At 32.0% G+C, this 22775-nt stretch overlaps 1 protein-coding gene across 1 annotated transcript; it reads left to right on the top strand.

The window, feature by feature from the left end:
* Positions 1-922: 922 nt before the first annotated feature.
* Gycbeta100B (guanylate cyclase soluble subunit beta-1-like) lies at positions 923-22243 on the top strand. The gene is made up of 12 exons (XM_070650286.1): positions 923-1456; positions 2889-2962; positions 7425-7525; positions 9814-9932; positions 11754-11906; positions 11985-12216; positions 13772-14268; positions 14381-14463; positions 16565-16967; positions 17070-17207; positions 17301-17458; positions 20049-22243. The coding sequence occupies exons 1-12, from the start codon at positions 1454-1456 to the stop codon at positions 20233-20235; spliced, it is 2148 nt and encodes a 715-aa protein (XP_070506387.1). The 5' UTR covers positions 923-1453; the 3' UTR covers positions 20236-22243.
* Positions 22244-22775: the final 532 nt, after the last annotated feature.

Raw genomic sequence — 22775 nt, 5'->3', positions numbered from 1 at the left:
TTGAATCAGTTGAAATAGGTTTGATGCTTTGTTGGAGATAGTAGAGTAAGTAAAGTTCAGTGTGGATATTTACCCGAGCAGAACAACTTGTTCTCTAGTGTGCCGCAAAGATAATGTCGGTAGAGTTTCCCGAAGACTCGATTTCGATGAATTTTCAAGACTGAGATCAATACTTCATGGGAATTCTTTGAAGTCTCGGTTCCGGCAACTTATTTATTTGACTTATTATTACTGAGTCACGGAGCTTTCAAGGCTTCACTTCATTTGAAGTCGCTCCTGTGCTTCAAATCGACTGAAATAAGGCGAAATTACAATTTTAAGATTCGAACCTGAAAAACTAAATAATTTCACCAATGAGTCACTTAACGCACTTAAAGACAAGTCAGAAAAATTCTCAAAAAATCAACCCTCCAGCCAAATCCCTTCACCGATCCTTCAAAACAACCTCATAAATCTTGACACAGTTATTCTGTCTATTCCGCTTCTTCCATCTTTCCGAAAATTCCTTGTTTTTGTCTTACATAAATTTTTCAGAATGTAAAGCTTCACCATCAACATGGCATGAAAATATTTACATTTCATGTCATACCAAAATTTTCTTTTGTTTTCATTTTATTTCGATAAAGCATCAACAGCATATTACACATTCTTAGTTTCCATTATTTACAATATCCAACTGCAAAACATGTTATCAGTCAGTTTAATATGTATACATATTCGTACGTCTTTTCCTGTCACATTCGACACATCTTTAATCTTCTTTTAAATTCTGTCTGCTGTCTTCCTTAAAATTCCTTTTCTACTTACTCTCTCTCATTGTTCGGACTAGCGAAGTTGTAATGGTAAACTTTTTCTTTGCTTCTCTCTCACGACTGTCTGGCATTCTATGAATGAAAATTGCATGTCAGTTCCATCACAACAGTGGAGTCAGTTATACTCGGATCGTGGACGTGAAAAGTCGTGAAAATTAAGTTGTAGTCAGGAATTGAGGATTGAAATTGATGAGTTTTGTGGAATTTAAAAAAAAATTAATTTAAGTAAGCATTGAAAAAAGTGGAATTTTTAATACAAAAATCGGAAATAAAACAGATAAAAGTGGATATCGTATTGTGCAGATCAAAGGAATTCATCCATCAAAGGAACTTCCGATAGAAAAAAATATTTCCGACCGTAAAAAAAAATTCTTTAATTAGTGGAATGAAAAACCTTTTTTTTTTCTGCTGTCAGGAAGCACACAGGTTCAGTGATGTAAAAAAAGTGAATGTGCAGCAAAGGGAAAATCAATATCGATTGCATTAATGCCAATGGTATTTCAATCTATCCGATGTCAATCGAATGTGTGAATTTGTAAACATTTTATGTGAACCGGTATTGTTGGATAGTGCTTTAAAGTGGATATTCTATGAAATATATTCGATCGTGAAAGGGATAAAAAAATAAAAATAGAAATAAAATGGTAAATTGATGGAAAAATGCTTTATTACACAGCATGTACTCGTTGAGTAAATTGAATCTTGTTTGATGAAATACAATAGAATAACAAAATAGACAATCTAGTAGACTTGGAATAGTGGATTATAGTAATAAATAATGCACATGTTTTGGTTGGGTGTTAATGAAAATTGGTATAAATTGGTTTGATTAGAAATGAATTGACTATTTTTTGTGCCGAATTTGGAATAAATTGACTTGCAGTTTGTGAATTTGATCTATAATTCTTTGGGCAAAGTTCAAATTTGAAGTAAGTCGAATTAACTCGAATTAACACGAATTAACTTTTGGATCCAAAATCAGAGTTGACTTTGTTCTCTGAATTTTAGTATAAATATTTAGAATCATCACATAATTCATGATAAAATTATTAAAATTTAATGTCCATTAACCTTATTAGTTTCCCAATTTTAATAACAATATAAACATCCAAGATTGTGTTTTAAAAAGCCTCAAAATGTCGGGTTCAAATTTTACATATTTTTGATAATTAAACTCGTTTAAAATATGGAAGTTGTGACATTTTGTGGCATGAGTACTATGTGGCGATTGGTTTTAGTCAAATTGAGTTTTACATTTTAAGCCTTGACTTTTAAATGCTGTAAAATCCATAATCGAACAGAATTAAGCTGTTCTGAAGTTTTAATTCTGATGTTGGGAAACGTTAAGCTGTATAATGTGATAAATTTCAGTTTTTGTCGCAAAAATTGACGAAAACAGTCGTGACATTGTCGTCAGTGTACCTTCATAGATTGACGTCAATGCCTTAACGGATCAGTGTCCTATCGAATTGATTGTGCTGCTCGGGATAGCAGGATTAGATATGTAGTCAAAAATAAGTCTGAGTAGGCAACGATTTAGTCGTTCTAAGGAGGCTGTTTAAACTGCATCAAAAGACTTTTTATTATTGACTCTGTCATCCTGGAAGACACAGGGTACAGAAATGTCCAAAAATCTAGTCCTAGTCAAGCGTGACTCTGGCTTCAGGCTTGAATTGACAAATCCGTCCTTAGACTAGATTTAAAGCGCTCTGGGGACAGATTTTTAATTAATTCTACGCCTTGTGCTTTCCGGGCATAAAAATTCTCTTTTCGTACGTCTAAGTGTCACATACTTTGAATAATTGCTCATCAGCAAATCCAAACATTTTCCCTCGAGCATGTTTTAATGAATACCAAATTTCATTTGCTGCAGCATAGCTTAAAATAAATTTCCCACCTGAAGCGCGCAATTAAAAAGTTTTAACCAAACAGGACATTTTAATCTAAATATGAATGAAGCCAATTTTCATCTCCGAGTACATGCTAAACCTTTATCACCTAAATAACAGATTTTTATGTGCTAAATACATTCTTTCCATACATCCAACTCATTCTTTGTGACACACACTCATTTAGTATGGATTTGTGAATTATGCTTTGGAGCTGCTGGTGCTGAAAAACTTTGGAACTGAAATATGGGAGACGATAAAGTGAGTATTTTGATGAAAGAATTTTCTTATTAAAATATTTGTACAAGTCTGTACATTATGATGTATTAGGGATATCTTCATATACAGCTTCTGTACTGAATTGAAGACTTTATTATGTCTGTGGATACAAAGTTCTTCTTTGTTGAGGTCATTTAGTGGCAAATGATGTTATTATGGTATTGAAGAAGATGTACAGATGTGCTTTTTTCGAGAATTAATTCTTGTGCCTCAAACAGGAACTTAGTTACTTAATTTACTGGCTGTACAGGTCAATTGTGATTCATGGCCTACGTCAGATGGCTCTTAAAGCTAGCTCTTTTGCTGGCTTCCGTCTGACAACTCTCGATACCAAGTGCAACACTGTCTCTATCGCCAGCTTCCTTCCAAAGTGTTCTTGGAACTCAAGCAAGGCCAATGTTGATCAATTTAGAAATTTCTGAAGAATTTTATAGAAATTTCATGAATTTACCTCAGAATCAGCATTTAACATACTGAATAACTGTATAAATCGGAACCAGACAACAAATAAGTCTTCACAATTCCATGAAGTAATTATAAAAGATGAAAGGAAATCTCAAATTACAGAAATCATTCAATCCACATTCTGTCTCTCTTTGTTGTATCTTATTCCTTGATAATGGCAATAACTGTTTTCATTTTGACATCAAGGATATAATGTTTTTGTGCTAAGTGTTGCATTACGACTTCAAAGCAGGCGATAATTTTACACTAGAAATGAACACAGAAAGTTACGCTACAATCATTTTTGTTATTTTGTGTCACTTAGGATTGTTAAATTTATTGTGAAATGTTTACATTTAATGGATACTGAACAGGTAGACTTCATGACTTCTAAAACGACAAGTAAAACAATTTGTCAACAAGCTCATCAAACTTTTTCTTATACTTCCAAAAAAACATAAAGTTAAAACTTTTTTATTTTAGTCAATAGAAACATGTTTACTGTATGCTGTCATGTAAAAGTTCTATCCCAAAAGAAGTTTGTCGTATCAACTTTGTTTACCTTTTTACTCTTTATGATTGTAGAAAGAGTTTTTACTACATAAATTGGTAAAAGGAATGTTTACATTTTGTGTATGTTCCTGTTAATATTTCATTTAAGAATAGGAGGTGATTAAAGAGAAGTTTTTCTGTATGGTAATCAAGTTGGGGTAAACCAGAAATGATTGACATCTCAATTTTCTGGGTTGAATTTTGCTTAATTTTCTTGTATTTTTCTTTATGGAACTTGAGATGTAGTCTTAAATTTTAGAACAAATTGACTTGCTCGAATGAAGTCGCCTTTGTGTTTAAATCCATTCGGATTTAAAATTAAGGTTCCCTTATGTACTAATAAAAGAGCATTAACAGAGCTTTAAACGCTCTTGTCGTAATAACGATTAGACTTGAATTTGCCCCGACGCCACTCTGACGGCTGATTTTGTTCAATTTCTGGGAATCTAAAATTGTGGATTGTTCCATTGTGCTGATTGGGATCGATTCCGATTATTAATTAGAAAATCGTAAAATTTCCTCCAAAGAGCTACGCAATTTCCTAACATTCCCCTCAACTCTTTCAAAACTTACAAATTCTTTCAAGTTTTTCCCTAAAATTTCTTCTATCTTCACCAAACTTTGTTGCATTGAAATCTGATGCATACTGAATACTCTTTGAAAACTCTGCCGTACTTAGTCTGACTAAAAAAGAGACTCGTGAGATTATCTTTGCAAGAATCTCTTTCTTTATAAAATTTTAAACATGATTTTTGCATTTTTGTGAGATAACTTTAAGGCACAGCGAATTTTCTTGGTAAAATCTTTTGCCTTTCATTCGAGATCGAAGTTCAAGAAAAGGTTTGACCTTTTTTATCAATATCAGATTTTTATTATAGATTTGGTGGAGGTAAATTGGTAAATTATTCATCAACCATACGAGACAGAAAGCAAAATTTCTTTAAATATTTACAAAAATCTTGGAAACAAGCCACGTTTATTTACACATAATTGCTTATTTATTCAACATTGAGTATTTCCAAAGGTTCTGGTTTGTTTGCAGGGGTTTTAATAATCAATGAGGTTTAGAGCAGATGTTAATGTGGGAAATTATTGAGATGCTTGTTTGACTGTGTGGTGAGAGTAATTGAGCTACAATTTAATAGATTGGTTTGATTGTCAATGCCGCAGATCTAAACTAAGTTCAATACTTAAGCTTGAAGTGGTTTGTACCTTGACAACATGCTCTTTGCCTGTTAGGGTTTGTCCAAATAGAGTCAATTTAAACGTTCCGAATAACACCAGTCGATTGATCAATCCAAATTCTGGCACCAGACCGGCATGACTCTGGCATGGTGCCGAATACAAACTAATGTCCGAACTAAGTCACAATTATATCTATCTGAGACTGGATTTTAGATTAGCCGATTTGTGCTATTTGGGTTTGTCGATTTTGTGATCTATCTAAATTCTTGTAGATTCTATAAATCATTTGTTACATTCATTCAGTTCTCATTCAATTCTTTAAAGTATTTCATTACAAAAATATCCATGAATGATTTTAAAAGCTTAATATTTCACCATAAAGATGTAAAACCCGAGCTGTACAATGTAGTCGCTTATCCATCACTATGTTCCCGTGTTGATAGTAAGATGTGAGTGTTCTATGACGGCTACTTGACTATTGGACATTCCCAATTGGACAAAAGTATGAAAAAAATAATTGCTGACAAGTTAATCTCTAATCAATGGCTAGTTCCAAGCCTTGTTCTAACATATTTGTTTCCACTCGGAATTACTGCGATGAAAACTGGAAATCTCCGCATCATGCTGTTCGGGAATTTTCTTGCTCATTATCTCTTGGATGCAATTTCCTTCCTTTACCTCATCTTGTTTAATTTTCACGCTCTGATTCATTCACCTCACTTACGACTTTTTTTAATTCTCTTTTTTTTTTACTCACATCTTAACAAATTTTCTTTTTATTAAAAAGTTTCATCCTCAAAATGTGTAAAAGAAAATTTCATTACACAAGAAAAAGGAGGAGAGGAAAATTCTATGTCTGATATGCATCTCTTAAAAGCATGTTATGTTCTGTTATGTTTATTAATTTACCGTTTTTTTTTTCCTTATGAGATAAACATCTTCATAATTTCTAAAGTATGTAAAATACTTTAACAAGCTTGAGATAAATTAATATTCAAGGAAAATGCTTAAAAGCTTTAAGGAATGATAAAAATGGGGAAGGAAATATTTTGTCTGTAATTTATTTTGGTTCGATTTCAATTAGGATGAGATTTTCTGGGAAGAACATTTGTTTGACTCGAGTTGACTTGAGCCTTGAATTTGGTTCCAACCTTAAGCCAGGGTACAGAATAGCCCAATCTCTTTTGGTGAATTTGATCAGTTCCACACTTTTGGTTGCTATACAGAGCGACCAGTTGAAAAAGGCTTCGCCACGGAGCTTTTAAAGCTCTAATGAAGCTCTTTAACTAACACCAAATGAAAGCTGGCATGTGGATACCAAATATCAGCCATTTGAATGTCATGCTTCAAAGTACACCAATAATGGAGTCTTGTTCATTTGTATCACTCAAAATGCACGAACTATTGCTTTTATAAGACCTAAAAAGATGCATTAAGAATCTTAAAGGCGCCCGGGGTAAAACTCCCACTCTTCTAGTCCCGGAGCGCCTAAGCTGCAAGTCTTCTTTATTTGTGTCGATAACTAGGCTTCTAGATGCTTCGGGGTAAAGCTCATACATTTGTTATGGTCCTCAAAATTTCATGAAGTTTTCTGCTTATGTGTCACTCGGCATACATCAACTTTAGTTTTTATTTAAATCCTTAAATGTTATAATGACTCTTCTTGGCACCCCGGGGTAAACCTTCCACTCTTGTCATGATTCTGAATCTTGGATGACCCGGAGTTTTCACTTTGATTAAATATATGTCTGTATATGTAATTCTCACAGTATTTCTTCATGCTTACTAATGCAGATCTTAAGAACATGGTCTTACTTGTACTTAACAATCTTGCACAATGTTGATATAATAATGAGAAATGTAATAATGAAAATTAATTTGTTTATGCGATGCCCTAAAGACACACAAAAATTAAATTTTGAGATGAAATTAAGCATCATGGCCATCATAAAAACAAATTCTTGAATTATTCTTAAAAGCAATTTTGATGGAACCACAGGGAGTAGAGCATTAATGTAATTTTAATGCTAAATGAATGTTTGCAGCACATGAATTAATTCTATTTTAAGGATGTTAAAGTTCATATCAAAATGAAAATCCGCAGTCATAATTTTGTATGTACTTCTGGTCAATGGATGATTTCCTTTCACCTTAATTACACTTTTTTTTTTCATTACCGAAATGTTAATTTTACTTCCTTTATTTCCTTGCTTTCCTCATCATTAATAATTCATCGACATTAAAATGCTACAAAATAAAATAGACGAAAAGCTGAAGTAAATATGGACGGACAATTCTTAGTAAGACAAATTTACGATGATGAGATCACGTACAACCTCGTCGGAGCTGCTGTGGAGGTTTTAAGTAAGTCATTTGGGCATAATAATAATTTTCAATATTTTTTTTGTTATTTTTATTGTCCCATCCGGACTATCAATAAACATTTTGGGAATTTTTAGAATAAACTTTTCGATATTTTTACATTAAAAAGCTTTCGAAAAAAATGAGCAAAAATTTATGGAAGCTATAAAAATTCGATAGCACGAGATTGTGTAGAAGCAATTCCAATTGGAGGGTAACTGTGCATAATAAATAAAAGTTTATAGAATAATAATCTTATCTTTTGTGTGCTGCTGCTCCGTATTGGGGAGCATTTGTGTTGTTTAATGTCCATGGCTCATAGGGACACATTCAGGGAGGTGAAGCTTCCCACTTCATTTTATAAAAATTCTTCATTTTGCTAAGTTTAGAGACAAAAGTCCCCATAACCTCAAACCAACCCCCTCGCAGATCAAACCTTCATCAACCAATCCCCTTCTCAAACTAACCCTCCTCACCCAACCTCCTCCCCATCAAACCCTCATCAACCTATTCCCTCCCCCATTTAACCCTCAACAACCTTTCCAATCCCCATCAAACCCTCAACAGCCAACCCTCCTCCTAAATCCTTATCACTCAACCCTAACCAACTAAAACCCCCAACAACCTAACCTCAAAAAAAAAAAATCCCTCAAAAATTCCTGACTACGCTTCTGTCCATAACCTCAAAGTTTTAATCACGTTTATCCCTTCTGCATTTTCTCCTATTAATTTTTCATCTTAAATTTCATTAGTTTTTCTTTTGTTCCTGACTAGTTTCAATAAAAACATGAAAATTGAAATTCTCAGATACGTTTTTTGCTTCTTTATTAAACTATAAACTAGATCGAGTCGATGGATAACTTTGCATCATTAAAAAAATTTAAATGAAAAAGTTCCATCGTTTCTTGTTTTTGTCACGTAATTTTAGTAAAAAACTTAATCTAACGTTTTTAAGGATAAACGTGACATAATAATATAGATCTCATTTGTTTTTTGTGGGAGCTTGAGCTTTTCTTTTGTTCCTTATAATAAAGTCTTTTGTCTGCAGAATTGGGATCTAGCAAATCGAATTAATTCTTTGTTTTTTTAATGCTTTCAAGTAATAAAATAGAACGATTTTCGTCGAGATGCGGAGTTCGTTCAAACTGTTCGTCGATCTATTGTAAACCGAGCGGTTTTTGTTCAAATCAGGAGCGGTCTTTGTTCAAACTGTTCGTCGACCGAGCGGTTTCGTTCAAACTGTTCGTTGACCGAGCGATTCGTTTAAACCGTTCGTCGACCGAGCAGTCCTAGTCTGGGTATCTACAATCTCTACTCCTGTTCGTCGATTTGAGCGGTCAGCTCCATACTTGAAGGATTCGTAGGGAAAATGGCATAACCCAATTCACTATTTGTAAGTGAATATCTTTCGTATATATTTTTTGAAAGGTCTTTGTGCACTATCTGACCATGTTACCGAACCGGTTCATCTTCGTTCAAACTGTTCGTCGATCGAGCGGTCTTCGTTTGAAGTGTTCGTCGACCGAGCGGTCTGATTCTCGGTAACTTCATTCTCTAATCCTGAATAATAAACTTAAATTTTGAATACGAGAAACAAATTTTCAAGAAGCTTGCATTTGAAAATAGCAAGCCATAAATCCTTTTCATAATTCATCCTTTTAAATCTTATTCATTTTCTACTGTGCAGCTCCATAATTAATTTCAAAATATTTTAAAATTATATTTTTAATTCCATTAATTTAATTGTTTTTACGGATTCCATTATTCAAAAGAAGCACAAAAACATCAAAGAATTATGATAAAACTGAAGCTAATAAAATTTAAATAAAAACTTTTTCTTTCATAATTTCCAAATTTTCTTTTTAAATTATGAAAATTTCAAAATTAAATTACATTTTGTGAAGAATTTAAGATGCTTTTTGTGAAATTAAGAATTATTAAGGCAAATAAATATCAATTTAAAGAAAACGAAGAATATTCCTTTTGAAATAAGCTTTTAAGTCTCGAGTTTCAAGAACATTCAAAATTGTTTATATAACAAATTCATTGTAAACAAGCTCCTATAGAAACGATTTTGTATTTGCTCTGAGGAAATTGAAATAAAACTAGTTGTGCATTCATACACAAAAAAGTATAGATTCAAATTTATTTCTCCAAAAACTTGTGAATTTTCCCATAAATATGTGTGTGCTTTTATAATTGTTGAAAAACTTATTCAATTCCTAATGTTTATCTAAAATTGAAATTCTTTGTTGGAAGTTTTTAGTAAAATTTGAATTTAATTTATTTAGACATTCCAGCTGACTCCATCCTTGAACTTTTTGGTTTAACATTTTTCGATTACTGCCAGGACTCAGGATATGATAAGATTCTACAAGTATTAGGTGCCACACCAAGAGATTTTTTGCAGGTAACTATAATTATCCGATTTTAACGGTCAAAATTTGAATTTTTTGAAAAATTTGAAAGAAATTTGTTAAAGTTTGATTTGGAAAATTATCTAATTTTAGTTGAATTTTGTTAGTACAGAAGCATTGCAAAGGCTTTATAAGACACTAATCCAATAGGCAAAAGTTAAAAAAAATCCAATTTTCGATATTTGTATGAAAATTTTAGAATTCAATTTTATAAATGTTTCATTGTTTACATTAGCATACAAAATTTTGTATGGTCTAGCAAGCTCTGCATGAGTCTTGCATAAGTCTTACAGGCAATATTGAAGACTCTCCAAAGATATCAATAACAATCTCATTAAAATAATTCATCTCTTATAAAATATAATTCAATTTTGAAACAATGTAATTTTTGGTAATTGCTATATAAACAGATCATATCGATGAAGTTTCAAATTCAATTATATTCAATAATTTTCTATACGCTAGGTGCATATTGATGAACTTGAGAATCAATATCAAAATCATTCAAGAGGAAAAACAAGAAAAACTTTTTTCATTAAAATTTATTTCACATTAAAAAAAAATAAATTTTTGTTTTTCCGCTTACATTTTTTATGAGGTGAGGAAAAAGTGGATCTGCGTGAATTTTTTAACAATTTCATGTGACTTCAGGCTCTCCTTTTGAAATATGTTGGATAAAAATAATAATAATGAGATTTTTCTCGCTTAGCTCACAATGAAGATGCTTTAAGCATGGAACAGGAGTTTTTCGTCTTATTTTGATGAGAATTTTCACACGGAATTTTTCTTTTTGTTTTAATCGTCGCTTCTGTAAAATTGTTTTGATTCAATTTTATGTGTTATTAAAATTGTGTTGGAACACAGATGGTGAATTTTTAGATTATTCTCATAGAGTCTGTTACTTTATTTTCAAAAAAAGTTTAATAAACCTGCTTATTGTGCTGAATTCAGAGTATAATTTGAAGTATTGAGCTGAATTCAGCTTACTCAGCACAATTTAACTAATTTCTCAATTAGATTTATTCTGCAAAATTCAACTTATTCTAATTTACAAATTCAGCTTACTTAATTCAATTCCCCTTATTCAACCCAATTCAACTTATTATGTTCAATTCAGCTTAAGCCAATTAATTCAAAATTCAGCAAAATTCAGTACAATTTGATTAATCTTAGATTTTGCGTCAATCATTTCAATCATCTCAGTTCAGCTGATTCAGTAAAATTTAATTAATCTCATATAATTAAGCGCATTTAAACTTATTCAGCACAATTCAGCTAATTTGGCAAAATCAAATCAAATCCTCACAATTCAGTATAATTGAGTTCAACTCAAGCTTGTTAAGCATAATAAACTTCAATTCAGCATCAAATATTCTCAAGTTTATCCAAATCTTCACCTTTAAAGCTTTCTTGACGTAATTTAATAAGTTATATCCCTTCTCTCGCCTGTCACTGTCATTCATCATATTCTTTAAAAAAAAATGACTTTGTATGGTTCATGGCATACACAAAAAAAGAGACTTTTCCTCTGGCCGTTGAGGGCATTTTTCAATTGAATTGTTCATGAGAGCACATATCACAGAATAAAGTAAAACAATTTTGGAGTAAAAAGTCCCCAAAAGAATTATTCCGACTGTTGAATTTTAGTGTCATTTTAGGTCACAAAAATGTTTGAATTGTGTGGCAATTCACGTCCGCAATTTATCTGTTTCTGATACAAAAAAAAAAATTCACAGCATAGAATTTTAATTCCTTTTATTTTCATGCTGCACACTCAACGATAAATACAATTTCCGGCACATTAAATCCAACAGAATTTAGATGCCTTGCATGATCATTTAGGCTTATTATATCCCGGCATGAGGGCGCCATCGTTTCGTTGCACAGAGGAATCTGATGGTTCACTGATTTTGCATTATTATTCAGATCGTGGCGGTCTTGAATATATAGTCATTGGCATCGTAAAGGTAAGCAATCTCGTATACATTAATTAAAGCACATCCAATTCGGAATTCTGACTTAACTTAAATACAATTTTTCCACAGGCTGTCGCATCAAAGCTTCATGGCGTTGAAGTTGACATAAAAATAATTAAACGCAAAGGGGATCCAATTATGCCAACTCCTGATGCTGAAAATAACTATGCGCCTGAGGATGTAAACAGCAATGACAACATGATACTATGCAATGCTACAAATAAATATGACATTACTATCAATAACAACAATAATAATAAAAACATTGATATTCAAGTGCCGGATAACCGATGCGAAAAAAGTGAGTCTCTTTTTTTATTGGAAATTGGAAAATTTGCAGCATAGCCGTTCATGCGATTTTATAGCCAATCAATTTTCAGTTTCTTTTTTTTTGTGCGAATGAGAAAAACAATAATTTATATGCATGAAACATAAACGAAGTAAATGCATGAGTAGATAAAGGATATTGTATTATACTGAGGCAAAAAAGTAGTCAATTTAGCTTTTTTGTCCTGCATGCTTAATTGAAAATGTGCAAAAGCTGTTCACAAGAAGGCTGACATGAGTTGAAACTGAAGTTATTCAAATTTTTTAGAAAGCTTTCAGCGAAAAACAGCTTTTGTTGTTGACAAAAGAGTTAGATGTAGCTGGAATTTGATGGAAACTGAGAATTGGTAGCTTTTTATTACCATTGTTGTATCTTTCTGGGTATGAGTAAGCTAATTGACATCTTTTTCTAGTTTGTTTACAAAATAAACAGCTTTTAAGGGTAAATCAACTGAAAGTTTTCCTCAAAAGCAATTTTTCTCCTTCAATAATTCATTTTTATTGAAAATTTCTAAAAATCCTTGCAGAAACTAGTGAAAAAGTAATTGAAGCTGCTTTGCTCACTAAAAATCTACCTTACAGAATCAAAACAGTACAAAATAAATCGTTAATTTAGCTGAATCTAACATGAAAACTTTTGATGTGAGGAATGTAAACAAAAACACGTTTTCAATTGAAAATCTAAAATTCTCATTATATTTTCTGAAGAATATCACTGATGAAACCCCATTCGACTAAATAAAGCATTATTTACACACGATGCATTCTCGATAATGAATATTCATGCTGTTTCTCGTTCCCAACATCAACTCAATCGTTCAGTAAATTAATTATGATTACAGATTCATTCAAACAAGTAGTAACTCGGATTCATTAAATTTCATCGGAATCATAATAATCCAGAGTATTTTGTGGTTAAATTCAACCATTGCGTGTTTTGTGGCTGCCTTTATTTAAAACATTGAGGAACAACCCTCATAAAATTAAGATTTTCCACAACTCTCATGATTTATTCATCTCATTAGATGTAATTAATGTTGTAGAAAATGTCTGTTGACTTGAAATTTTTCCAGTCTCTTTGATGTCCCCCCGAAGTTACGGTTTGTTAAGCTTTTTAAAGTGTAATTATAACAAATTTCAGAACCATAAAATAACTTTTTCAATATTCTATGTTAATGATGTAATTAAAATAATTCCTTTTGAGCTTTGATATTTAATTGAGAGCTTTGCTGCTCATTCAGAAGCATCAACAGATTGTAGGGGATGTACAAATTGACTGTAACGACTTTTTTGAATTTAGTAATTCTTGTAAAATCGCTTGGATAGTTAATAAGTCATGTTATATGCACCAGACCTTTAACCAGAGTTGCAAAAAACAGGTGCCTGTGACAGACAAAAACCGTACAAATTATTGGTAATAGTTTTCTTACAAAACAATACAAATTATCAAGAATTTGTATGGTTTTTACCTGTCATAGACACCTGTTTTCCAACTCTGCCTTTGACAACCTTAATATTATCATCCACAGAATACTTCAACAACGATCTAGACACAGCCACACCAACGGAAGACACAGAGAATGCTCAACATAATCACATCCAATTTCGTATCACCGAAATCGGTCCAAAAATACCAAAATCCCCAAAATCACCAAATACCACAAATGATGCAAACAATGCAAATGTAGACACAACAGCATACTCAGATGATAACGAGAAAGAGATACTCGATGATTTTCAATTGGTATCTGAAGAGCATTTGATATCGCCACAAATATTTTGTCAAGTATTTCCATTTCATCTCATGTTTAATCGACAAATGAACATTGTACAGGCTGGTAAGTCTGTGTTACGTGTCATACCGAAAATAGCCAATGAGAATTGCAATATTCTTGATATACTCGAGCCAATACGACCACATATACAGCTATCATTTAGAACAATATTATCTCATATTACTACAATTTATGTCCTTAAAACGAAGCCTGGAATGATGCTCAAGTCTGATATGTTTATGAGGTTGAAGGTAAATGATGTATAATTAAAAGATAAATGAGCTTCATATTAGCATGCAATTTTATTTTATGTACATAATTAAATCTCTTCTATCTTCTTTTCTGTGGCAATTAACCTTATAGGGACAAATGATGTACATTGAAGAGTCTGACTTGATAATGTTTCAGTGCTATCCGAGTGTGTTGAATTTGGATGACTTGACCAAGTAAGTGAGGGTTAATATCCTAGCTGTTAAAGCTCATTACAATGTAGTGCTGGATTTTGAATTTTAAAAATCCGTTAAATCTCTAATTTTCAATTGAACGCAAAGTTTGCTTTGTGAAAATTCACATTTTTACCCACGAGGAATGTTCTTAATTTTCCTACATAGACGCCGTCTAATTTACTGTATATTGCGCTTTGACAAGCACTTCTACTACTTCCTAAGAAGAAATTCATTTAAGTCTATGAAACATATCTATTATTAGCAAGAAAGCATGTAAATTGAAAGTAAAAATGTCAAGCAAACGATGAATATTCTAAGCCAGACATTTTAACGACACACGCATAAATATGAGACACGCATAAATATGAGCAATGACCTTAATGGGAAAATGACTTTTATTTTTGTCACGTATGACATTATCTATTAGACATGAGTTTGATATTGTCATGGATATTTGGGATAGAGTCAAGGTTAAACTAGTCTATAACAGTGGTGGACAACCTGTGTGCCTCCAAAACTGCCAGAGAGTGGCTTTATCAAAAACTACCGTTAATTTTTTTCAAAAAAAAAAATCGTTAAAATTCAAATTTTTTTTTGATCGTTACTTTTCTTCTTCTTCGTAACGTAAATTTTTAATTTAAAATAAGTTGAGTTCGAATTTTTCGACAATCTAATGTCAAAAACTCGAATTTGAGACGGCCACACATTGGAAAATACACAACAAGGTGTGCATACGTGTGCCGCGAAAAGTTAAAGGTTGTCCATCACTGGTTGCTACAATGTTGTGGAAATTTAATTATTAATTGCCGTCTAATTACCTTTATTAGTCAAATTTAGATACACGAATTAAATATTCAGGAATGCTTTAAAATTATGCGACCTTTCCTTCCTCAAACATCTTCAAACTAATGTCGAGTAATGACTAATATACACAGAACATGAATCTGTTAATTAAGACACAACAATTTTCACATTTTACCAATTTTCGGTAATTCCATGAAGCACAAACATTTGTTGGAAATGTCAAAACATTCATGACATTCTGTGGGCGAATGGAACGAAAATTTCCGACATATTGGATTGTGACTTGATATTTCATTTACACAGTCGGTGCTTATTTAATTGAATACATTAGTTTCTTCTTTTTAATCATAAGATTATCATCTCCTTTTTGTAGAGCGTAAAACAATTTGTTAAGCTATTTTACATTCACATCTCATTCAAGTTTTCGAGCTAAAATCCCTTGAGTACGAGACAATGAAGTGCTTGAAGAAAAAGATAAAAATCGTTAACAATGCGACTAATTCAATTAACTTAAAGACATACGGTAATCTAACAGAAAACGAAAAGGTTTTGTTGCTTCTTCATTACATTAGTGTCGTGTCTTTGATTTTTACGCAACAAAGCATTAAAAGTAAATTGAATCTGATATGAATCTGCTTATTATGCGTGTATGAAATGTTAATTTGAAGCAAAATTGTTTTGCATGGAAAGTGCGTTCAGTAAAAAAAGGATTTTGCATCAATAGTGTATTCAGTATACAAAAAAAGGATTTTGCATCAATAGTGTATTCAGTATACAAATCTTAATCATAAATATATTCAGCATATTTGTTCTGCGTCATTGGTGCATTCAGTAAAAAAGATTCTGCGTCTTTAGGGCGTTCAGTTAAAAAATTTGCATCAGTAGTGTATTCAGTAAAAAAATCTAAATTATCAGTATATTCAGTAAATATATTCTGCGTCATTTGTGTATTCAATGAATAAATTTGGCGTCAATAGTGCGTTCAGTGAAAAAAATTCTAATTCAATGATGCATTCAGTTAAAAAACTACATTTTTTGCATCTATTTTTCCTTATTGCTAATAAACTTAGCAAAACCCTCAACTTCCAAAGTGTATTCAGTAAAAAAGATGCAAAAATTTCGCATCAAAAGTGCATTCAGTAAAAAAAAAATCCAAATAATTTCAATCTCCTCCATTACCAACCTCACATAAACAGCAACAATCATTCAACACAATCTAATTAACATTAATTATTTATTTACATCCTCAACTTCCTCTACTGCTTTTCATCACCATTGTCATCAAATTAAACAACAGAAAAGGACTTTGCATCTCCGATGTACCACTTCATGATGCAACACGCGATTTGGTATTGCTGTCCGAGCAATTTGAAGCGGAATATAAATTAACACGAAATTTAGAGATTTTAACTGACAAGCTGCAACAAACGTATCGGGAATTAGAGAGTGAGAAAAAGATGACGGATGTGCTGTTGTACTCAGTATTACCAAAAACAGTTGCAAATGAACTTCGACATCAACGACCTGTTGCACCAAAACGTTATGGTGTTGTTACAGTCCTATTTTCAGGAATTGTTGGATTTAGTCAATATTGTGCCGCAAATACAAGCACTGAAGGCGCTATGAAAATTGTCAAAATGCTCAACGAACTTTACACAACATTTGACTCGTTGACAGACTCAAATTCTAATATTTACAAGGTAAATACTGACATAAATTTCATATCCTCGAGCCATATTCAGGCACACACACAAAAAAAAAGTGAGTGAATAAATTCATAAGCGTCAAAAAATACTCAACAGGTGGAAACGGTGGGTGATAAATACATGGCAGTTTCTGGATTACCAGATGAATGTGAAAATCATGCTGTTTCAATTGCACGTTTGGCACTTGATATGATTGATAAGGCTGACAGTGTTAAAATGGGAAATCAACCGATTGTGAGTAGAAAATTTTTATTCATTTGGGACTGTATGGTTGGGGTAGGTTTGGATAGACTCGAATTTTAAAATGTCTACAATTCAATTTTACAGCAAGTCACGATCGGAATTCATTCAGGTGAGGTTGTAACAGGAGTAATTGGACATCGAATGCCAAGATACTGTTTATTTGGCAATACAGTTAATATAACAAGTCGCACGGAGACGACTGGCATACCCGGCAAGATTAATGTCAGTGAAGTGACTTACAAGTAAGTTAAATTAATTTTTTTTTGCCGTCTTATTCTCGTTAAAATGAAAAATTATTGCAAATTGCTGAACTAGATACGATGAATGATGCTTGGATAAAAATAGAAACGTCTTTAATAGAAAGAAATTATTGATTTTTTTCTTGCTCGCTAGTGACATTGAAGTGCCATTGTTAGGATTGGATGCTGCATTATTTCAATACGTTTTGATGCATTTAAATTTATCGATTATGTGGGAAATTATCATAGTTGACCTATAAACATGCATGCGAGCTTTTTATGCTTGGTATTGCGGTATTGATGCATTGTTAGTGAGTTATACGTGATTTTCCTTCGTTTTATAGAATGAATTGGTTGGTAATATGAAGTACTGCGTTGTATTGTCCAGATTTATGAGTGATAAGGACGATTCGCAGTTGGGGATACTTGCAATAGAAACAAAATTCTTTGAAAATATGAGGCAGAAAATTTTCGCTTCAAAAGTGCATTCAGTAATAAAATTGAAGCAGAAAACTTTCGCATTAAAAATGCATTCAGTAACAAAATAAGACCAATAATTCTCGCATCAAAAGTGGATTCAGTAACAAAATGTTTCGCATCAAAAAGACATTAAGTAACAAAATGAGGCAGAAAAATTTTCGCATCAACAGAGCATTCAGTACCAAAATGAAGCAAAGATCCTTTCGCATCAAAAGTGCATTCAGTAACAAAATTGAAGCAGAAAATTTTTGCATCAAAAGTTCATTCAGTAACAAAATGAAGCCGAACATCGTCAAACATTAAATCAAAGCTTCTAGCATTAGAATAAACTAACAAAAAAAACAAAAGAAATTTGCATGAAAAACTAATAAGTTCCTTCATAGACTCATAACCAGTTATCTTAATGGAGGATGTGGTTTTATTATTGGAAAAACTTTTTACTATGAAAATTTTACAAAATTGCTATAAAATTTACATGCAAAAGGAAAAAGATTCCATCATAGTAGTTCTTCCAATAGATTTTATAACCGCAATCATTTCCGCAATTCTTTTTTATGATTTTTGTAACTTTATACTCAAAAACTTCATCTACATATATGAATAAAGTTGTCTTGCTTCATAGGCCTTCCAACGCACATTTTACAAATATTAAAAAATCCATACATCAGTCCTTAAAATAGAAAAAATTTAATATCAACAAGAATAATGAAATTTTTATGAAAAATCGCTGCTTTTTTCGTTCAAGTAACTGAATTATTAATGATTCTATAAATAAGAGAACCTGTATACGTGCGCGCCTTCTTTTTCGGGCTGAGAATTTTATTAAATTTTAATCTAATAAATTTAAGTGATATTTTCTGGCAGTATCTGTATTTTTTTAGCAGTGGGTATAAAGAATCTGCAATCCATTTTACTTTAAAATGATAAGATTCAGTCAGTTTCATTTTTTGAGGATGTTTGAGCATATATTATCTGTTCTTTACTACAGCTACTGTCCTGTAAAATGTCATCAAATACTCAGGCTTGATAGACAGAAAACGCAAGCATGTGAGTCTTGGACGAACTGTTGCCTGTACAACCGAAATCTCGGGTTAGAGCTGTGTAAATCTGGATTTGTCAGGATTTATCGTTATCTTGAACTTTAGAGCTACTATAACGTCGTGAGCATTACGCTATTCATTTCGACTTATCGACTCTATGTAAAGATTGAGATATCAGACTCTAATGGGAATCGAACCCAAGTCCTCACTAAAGAGAGAATGACGGATATTCAATCTGTTGTCTAACCTGTCCGCCACAGAGGTTTTTCTTTCGCAACAACAGATTTGCTCATATAAAGAGTCGATATCCCAGATTCCATTCTGATCATACTCCACTTCTACCCAATTTTCAATTCCAAGTATCATCTTAAACTTAAAGTTAGCAACTTTAAATGTACTATCGTGTGTATTAAACTGTAAAATTTTATACGCTACAATGACTTACAAAAAATACAAAATTTCTTTATACCCAAATAAGAAGCTACTTGGTAGTAAAATTTTGCTACATTTCATTCATGATAAATATTTAATGGATGACAAAAGAATACATAAGTCTTAAAACTTTATCGTATCATAATTTCAAAAGCATAAACTTATCAAGAATGATTCATCATGAAATAATTCAATTTTAACTTTTGTTTCAACAAAGTTTTCATTTTAAATAAATTTCAGATGCTTAATGCCAGTGGTGCACAACCTTTTATTTTTCGCGGCACACCTTGCTAAACCGCACCACAAAGCATTTTAAGAATTTTTCGGGATTCTAATGTGCCGCGGCACAAAGGTTGTCCACCACTGCATTAAACTAATATAATAAGATACTTTTCCGCTACTTTAATAAGATTTTCCATAAGAACGTCCATGAAACATTGAGTTATCTATTTTATTTCGCGAACCAGCATGAGATACTTTATATCCATCAATAAATCTTTATTTAAGCATCGACAGATAGTTTATAAGAATTTTTTCATAACAAGTCAGTCGTACTTTTCAACTCAATTAGTCAAAACTTTACGTTTGATTAATCTTTCCTTGCTGATCCATCAAATTTATTTTTATTCCTTCCTTAACAGATTATTGCTTGACGAAGTGAATCATGATGCTTCAATGACTCTCGAATATCGTGGACCCGTAACAATGAAAGGTAAACCAGAGCCAATGGAGTGTTGGATATTATCACGTAAATCACCATCAAATGTTAACACAAAAGCTCAGTCAACAGCCGTCAGATCAACGCGACAACAGTCATCGGCCTTATAGTCCAAAACAAAATATCTGATTCATTATTTTGAGAATTTCAGTCGTATGAGTGAGGAGGAGAAGACTTCTCATCTCGGAAATGGAAATTGTTAAAGTAATGAATCAGGTATTTTGGATATGATGAATTATTTTATTATTTTGGAATGTCTACTTTTGGTTACTAGATTTGTGACATTTATCGTTGAAATTCTCAGTCAATGACTCAGTTTTTCATTGATTTATGGCACTTTTTAGGAATCAAATCTTGGGGTCGGCATGTTGGGTATACCCGAGAAACCATACTGTGCTGCTCGGGTAACTCATGTATGTCAAGTGGAAAATGAACCTGCCCGAGCGACACAAATGAAAAAAGCTTTGCCACCGAGCTTTTAAAGCTCTACTAAACTTCTTTTATTAATATCAAATTGAATCCGCCTATTTTTGGCAGCCATATGGAAGCCAAACCAAAGCGGCTTCCATTTTGTGGCAGATTCTTCTTCATTTGTGTCGTTCAGGTTGAGAAAATTGATTTTTTTAAAGATAATTTAGTAAATAACACGAAAAAACTTAATTCTATTGAGCAATGTACTTACCTTAATTTAAACGAATTAAATATTAGGAAATACATGAATAAAGTCAGGTAAAAGGATGTTCATATTGAGAATTTTTCGGGACTAGCTGTTAAGAATAATGTTTAATAATAATATAAAATCAATACATAGATTAAATGCAACTATAGTATCAAGAGTAATTTCAAGGGCTCGTCCAAAATTGCAGGTCCAAAAAATCCTGGGCTGCAGTCTTGGACGAACAATAAGGTATAGTCTAGAACTGCAGGCCTACACCTCAAAGATGCAGAAATTTGCAGTTCTCGGCCAAACCTTACTAATTTCTGTAGTAAATTTATTGCACAATCACAAAAGAATTCTTTTAGTAGTTTAAAGCTTTATTTTTCATTTTAAATGTTCTTATGAGGAATTTAAAAAAAAAAATGTGAGTAATTGTCTTTTGAAGGTACAATACTTTTGAAATTTAATATAATTGACTATCGATTTATACTAAGAATTCCGATTGGAAATAAATCAAAATTTGTAAATTTGCTTACTTTTTGATATTAGATTACTCTGATCTCGAGCGACATAAATGAAGGAGGCCTTGCTTGGAGCTTTTAAGCTTCCATTTCGGAGCTTTTAAACTTTCACTTCGGAATCTTCAATTTTCCACTTCGGAGCTTTGAGGTTTTCACTTCAGAGCTTTGAAACATCCGCTTTGGATCTTTGAAACATCCGCTTTCAAGCTTTCAAACTTCCGCTTCGGAGCTTTCAATCTTCGGCTTTGGAGCTTTTAATCTTCTGCTTCAGAGCTTTTAAGCATCCGATTTGGAATTTTTGAGCATCCGTTTTGAAATCTTTAAATAGCTTTAAAGCTTTTAAGTTTCAGCTTCAGGACTTTTTAGCTTCCTAAATTAGGCAGTCATATGAAAACCACACGTGGCGGAGCTTCCTTCATTCGTTTCTCTCGTGGATTACTCCTATACGTCCAAAATTGAATCTATAACTAGTTTAAAATTGTAGAAAAGAGCTTTAATTTGACATACTAAAATCAAAATAATACCAACTTATTGTAAAATTGGAACTAAACACTTAATAATCATTTCAAACAACCTAACAATTCCAAAGAAAAATCCTTCAAAAAATGGAATTAAATCCTCAAATGGAAGCAATTTAATATTTACTCAATTCAAACAAAAACACCGATAAACTAGCATTAAATGCATCCTTATGAAGGATAAAATCTAATCGTCCTCTTCAAAAAAAAGCTTTAAAGGATATGATAAACTTTATCTTTAAATACTTGTAGATTACTATTGTTAAGATTACCATAATTGCTATTTTATTTTATCCATAAATGTTTATAAGGTATCCCTATTGAATTTATGATGAGTGTGTGGGGGACATAGAGGAATTTACATAATTCTTGTTTATATATGACTGTAAGATACATATATAAAATACTGTAAGACTTTATGTAGCACTGAAAAGCTTTTAAATTGATAAGAAAAAAGATAAAAAAAAACTTTTGTTGAAGAAAAAAAGAAAATTTTTTTATTCTTAATTCGCATGCATGAACCAGAGTGTGGCCGTCTCAAATTCGACATTAGATTGTCAAAAAAATTCGAACTCAACCTTTTTTAAAATAAAAATTTACGTTACGAAGAAAAGTGAAATTAACAGTCAAAAAAAATTTGAATTTTACCAAAAAAAATTTGTTTTTTTTTTTGAAAAATTAACGGTCGTTTTTGAGACACCCACACTCTGACATGAACAATTTTCCCTTTCAGTCAGTCGGCTGTGAATAACAGGAAAGGAAGCTTGATATTTCTAAAAATAGAATCAAGCAATCTCCCCAAGGGATTGTACTTGTCAGTTCATGCTGTACAGTCATTTTCTTTTAAAATGTTTTTCTATGAATGAGTGCAGCAGCATATATTGGACGATTTTCTCCAAAAATTATTTTGGAAATAAAAAAATTGCTAATCGGTTGGTAACTCACTCCTCTGT

Source organism: Chironomus tepperi, unplaced genomic scaffold (genome assembly GCF_022539635.2).
Source record: "Chironomus tepperi strain 1889 unplaced genomic scaffold, CSIRO-AGI_Ctep_v1 contig_445, whole genome shotgun sequence".
In the NCBI taxonomy this organism is placed as follows: Eukaryota; Metazoa; Arthropoda; class Insecta; order Diptera; family Chironomidae; genus Chironomus; species Chironomus tepperi.
This window is presented reverse-complemented; position numbering and strand designations above follow the sequence as displayed.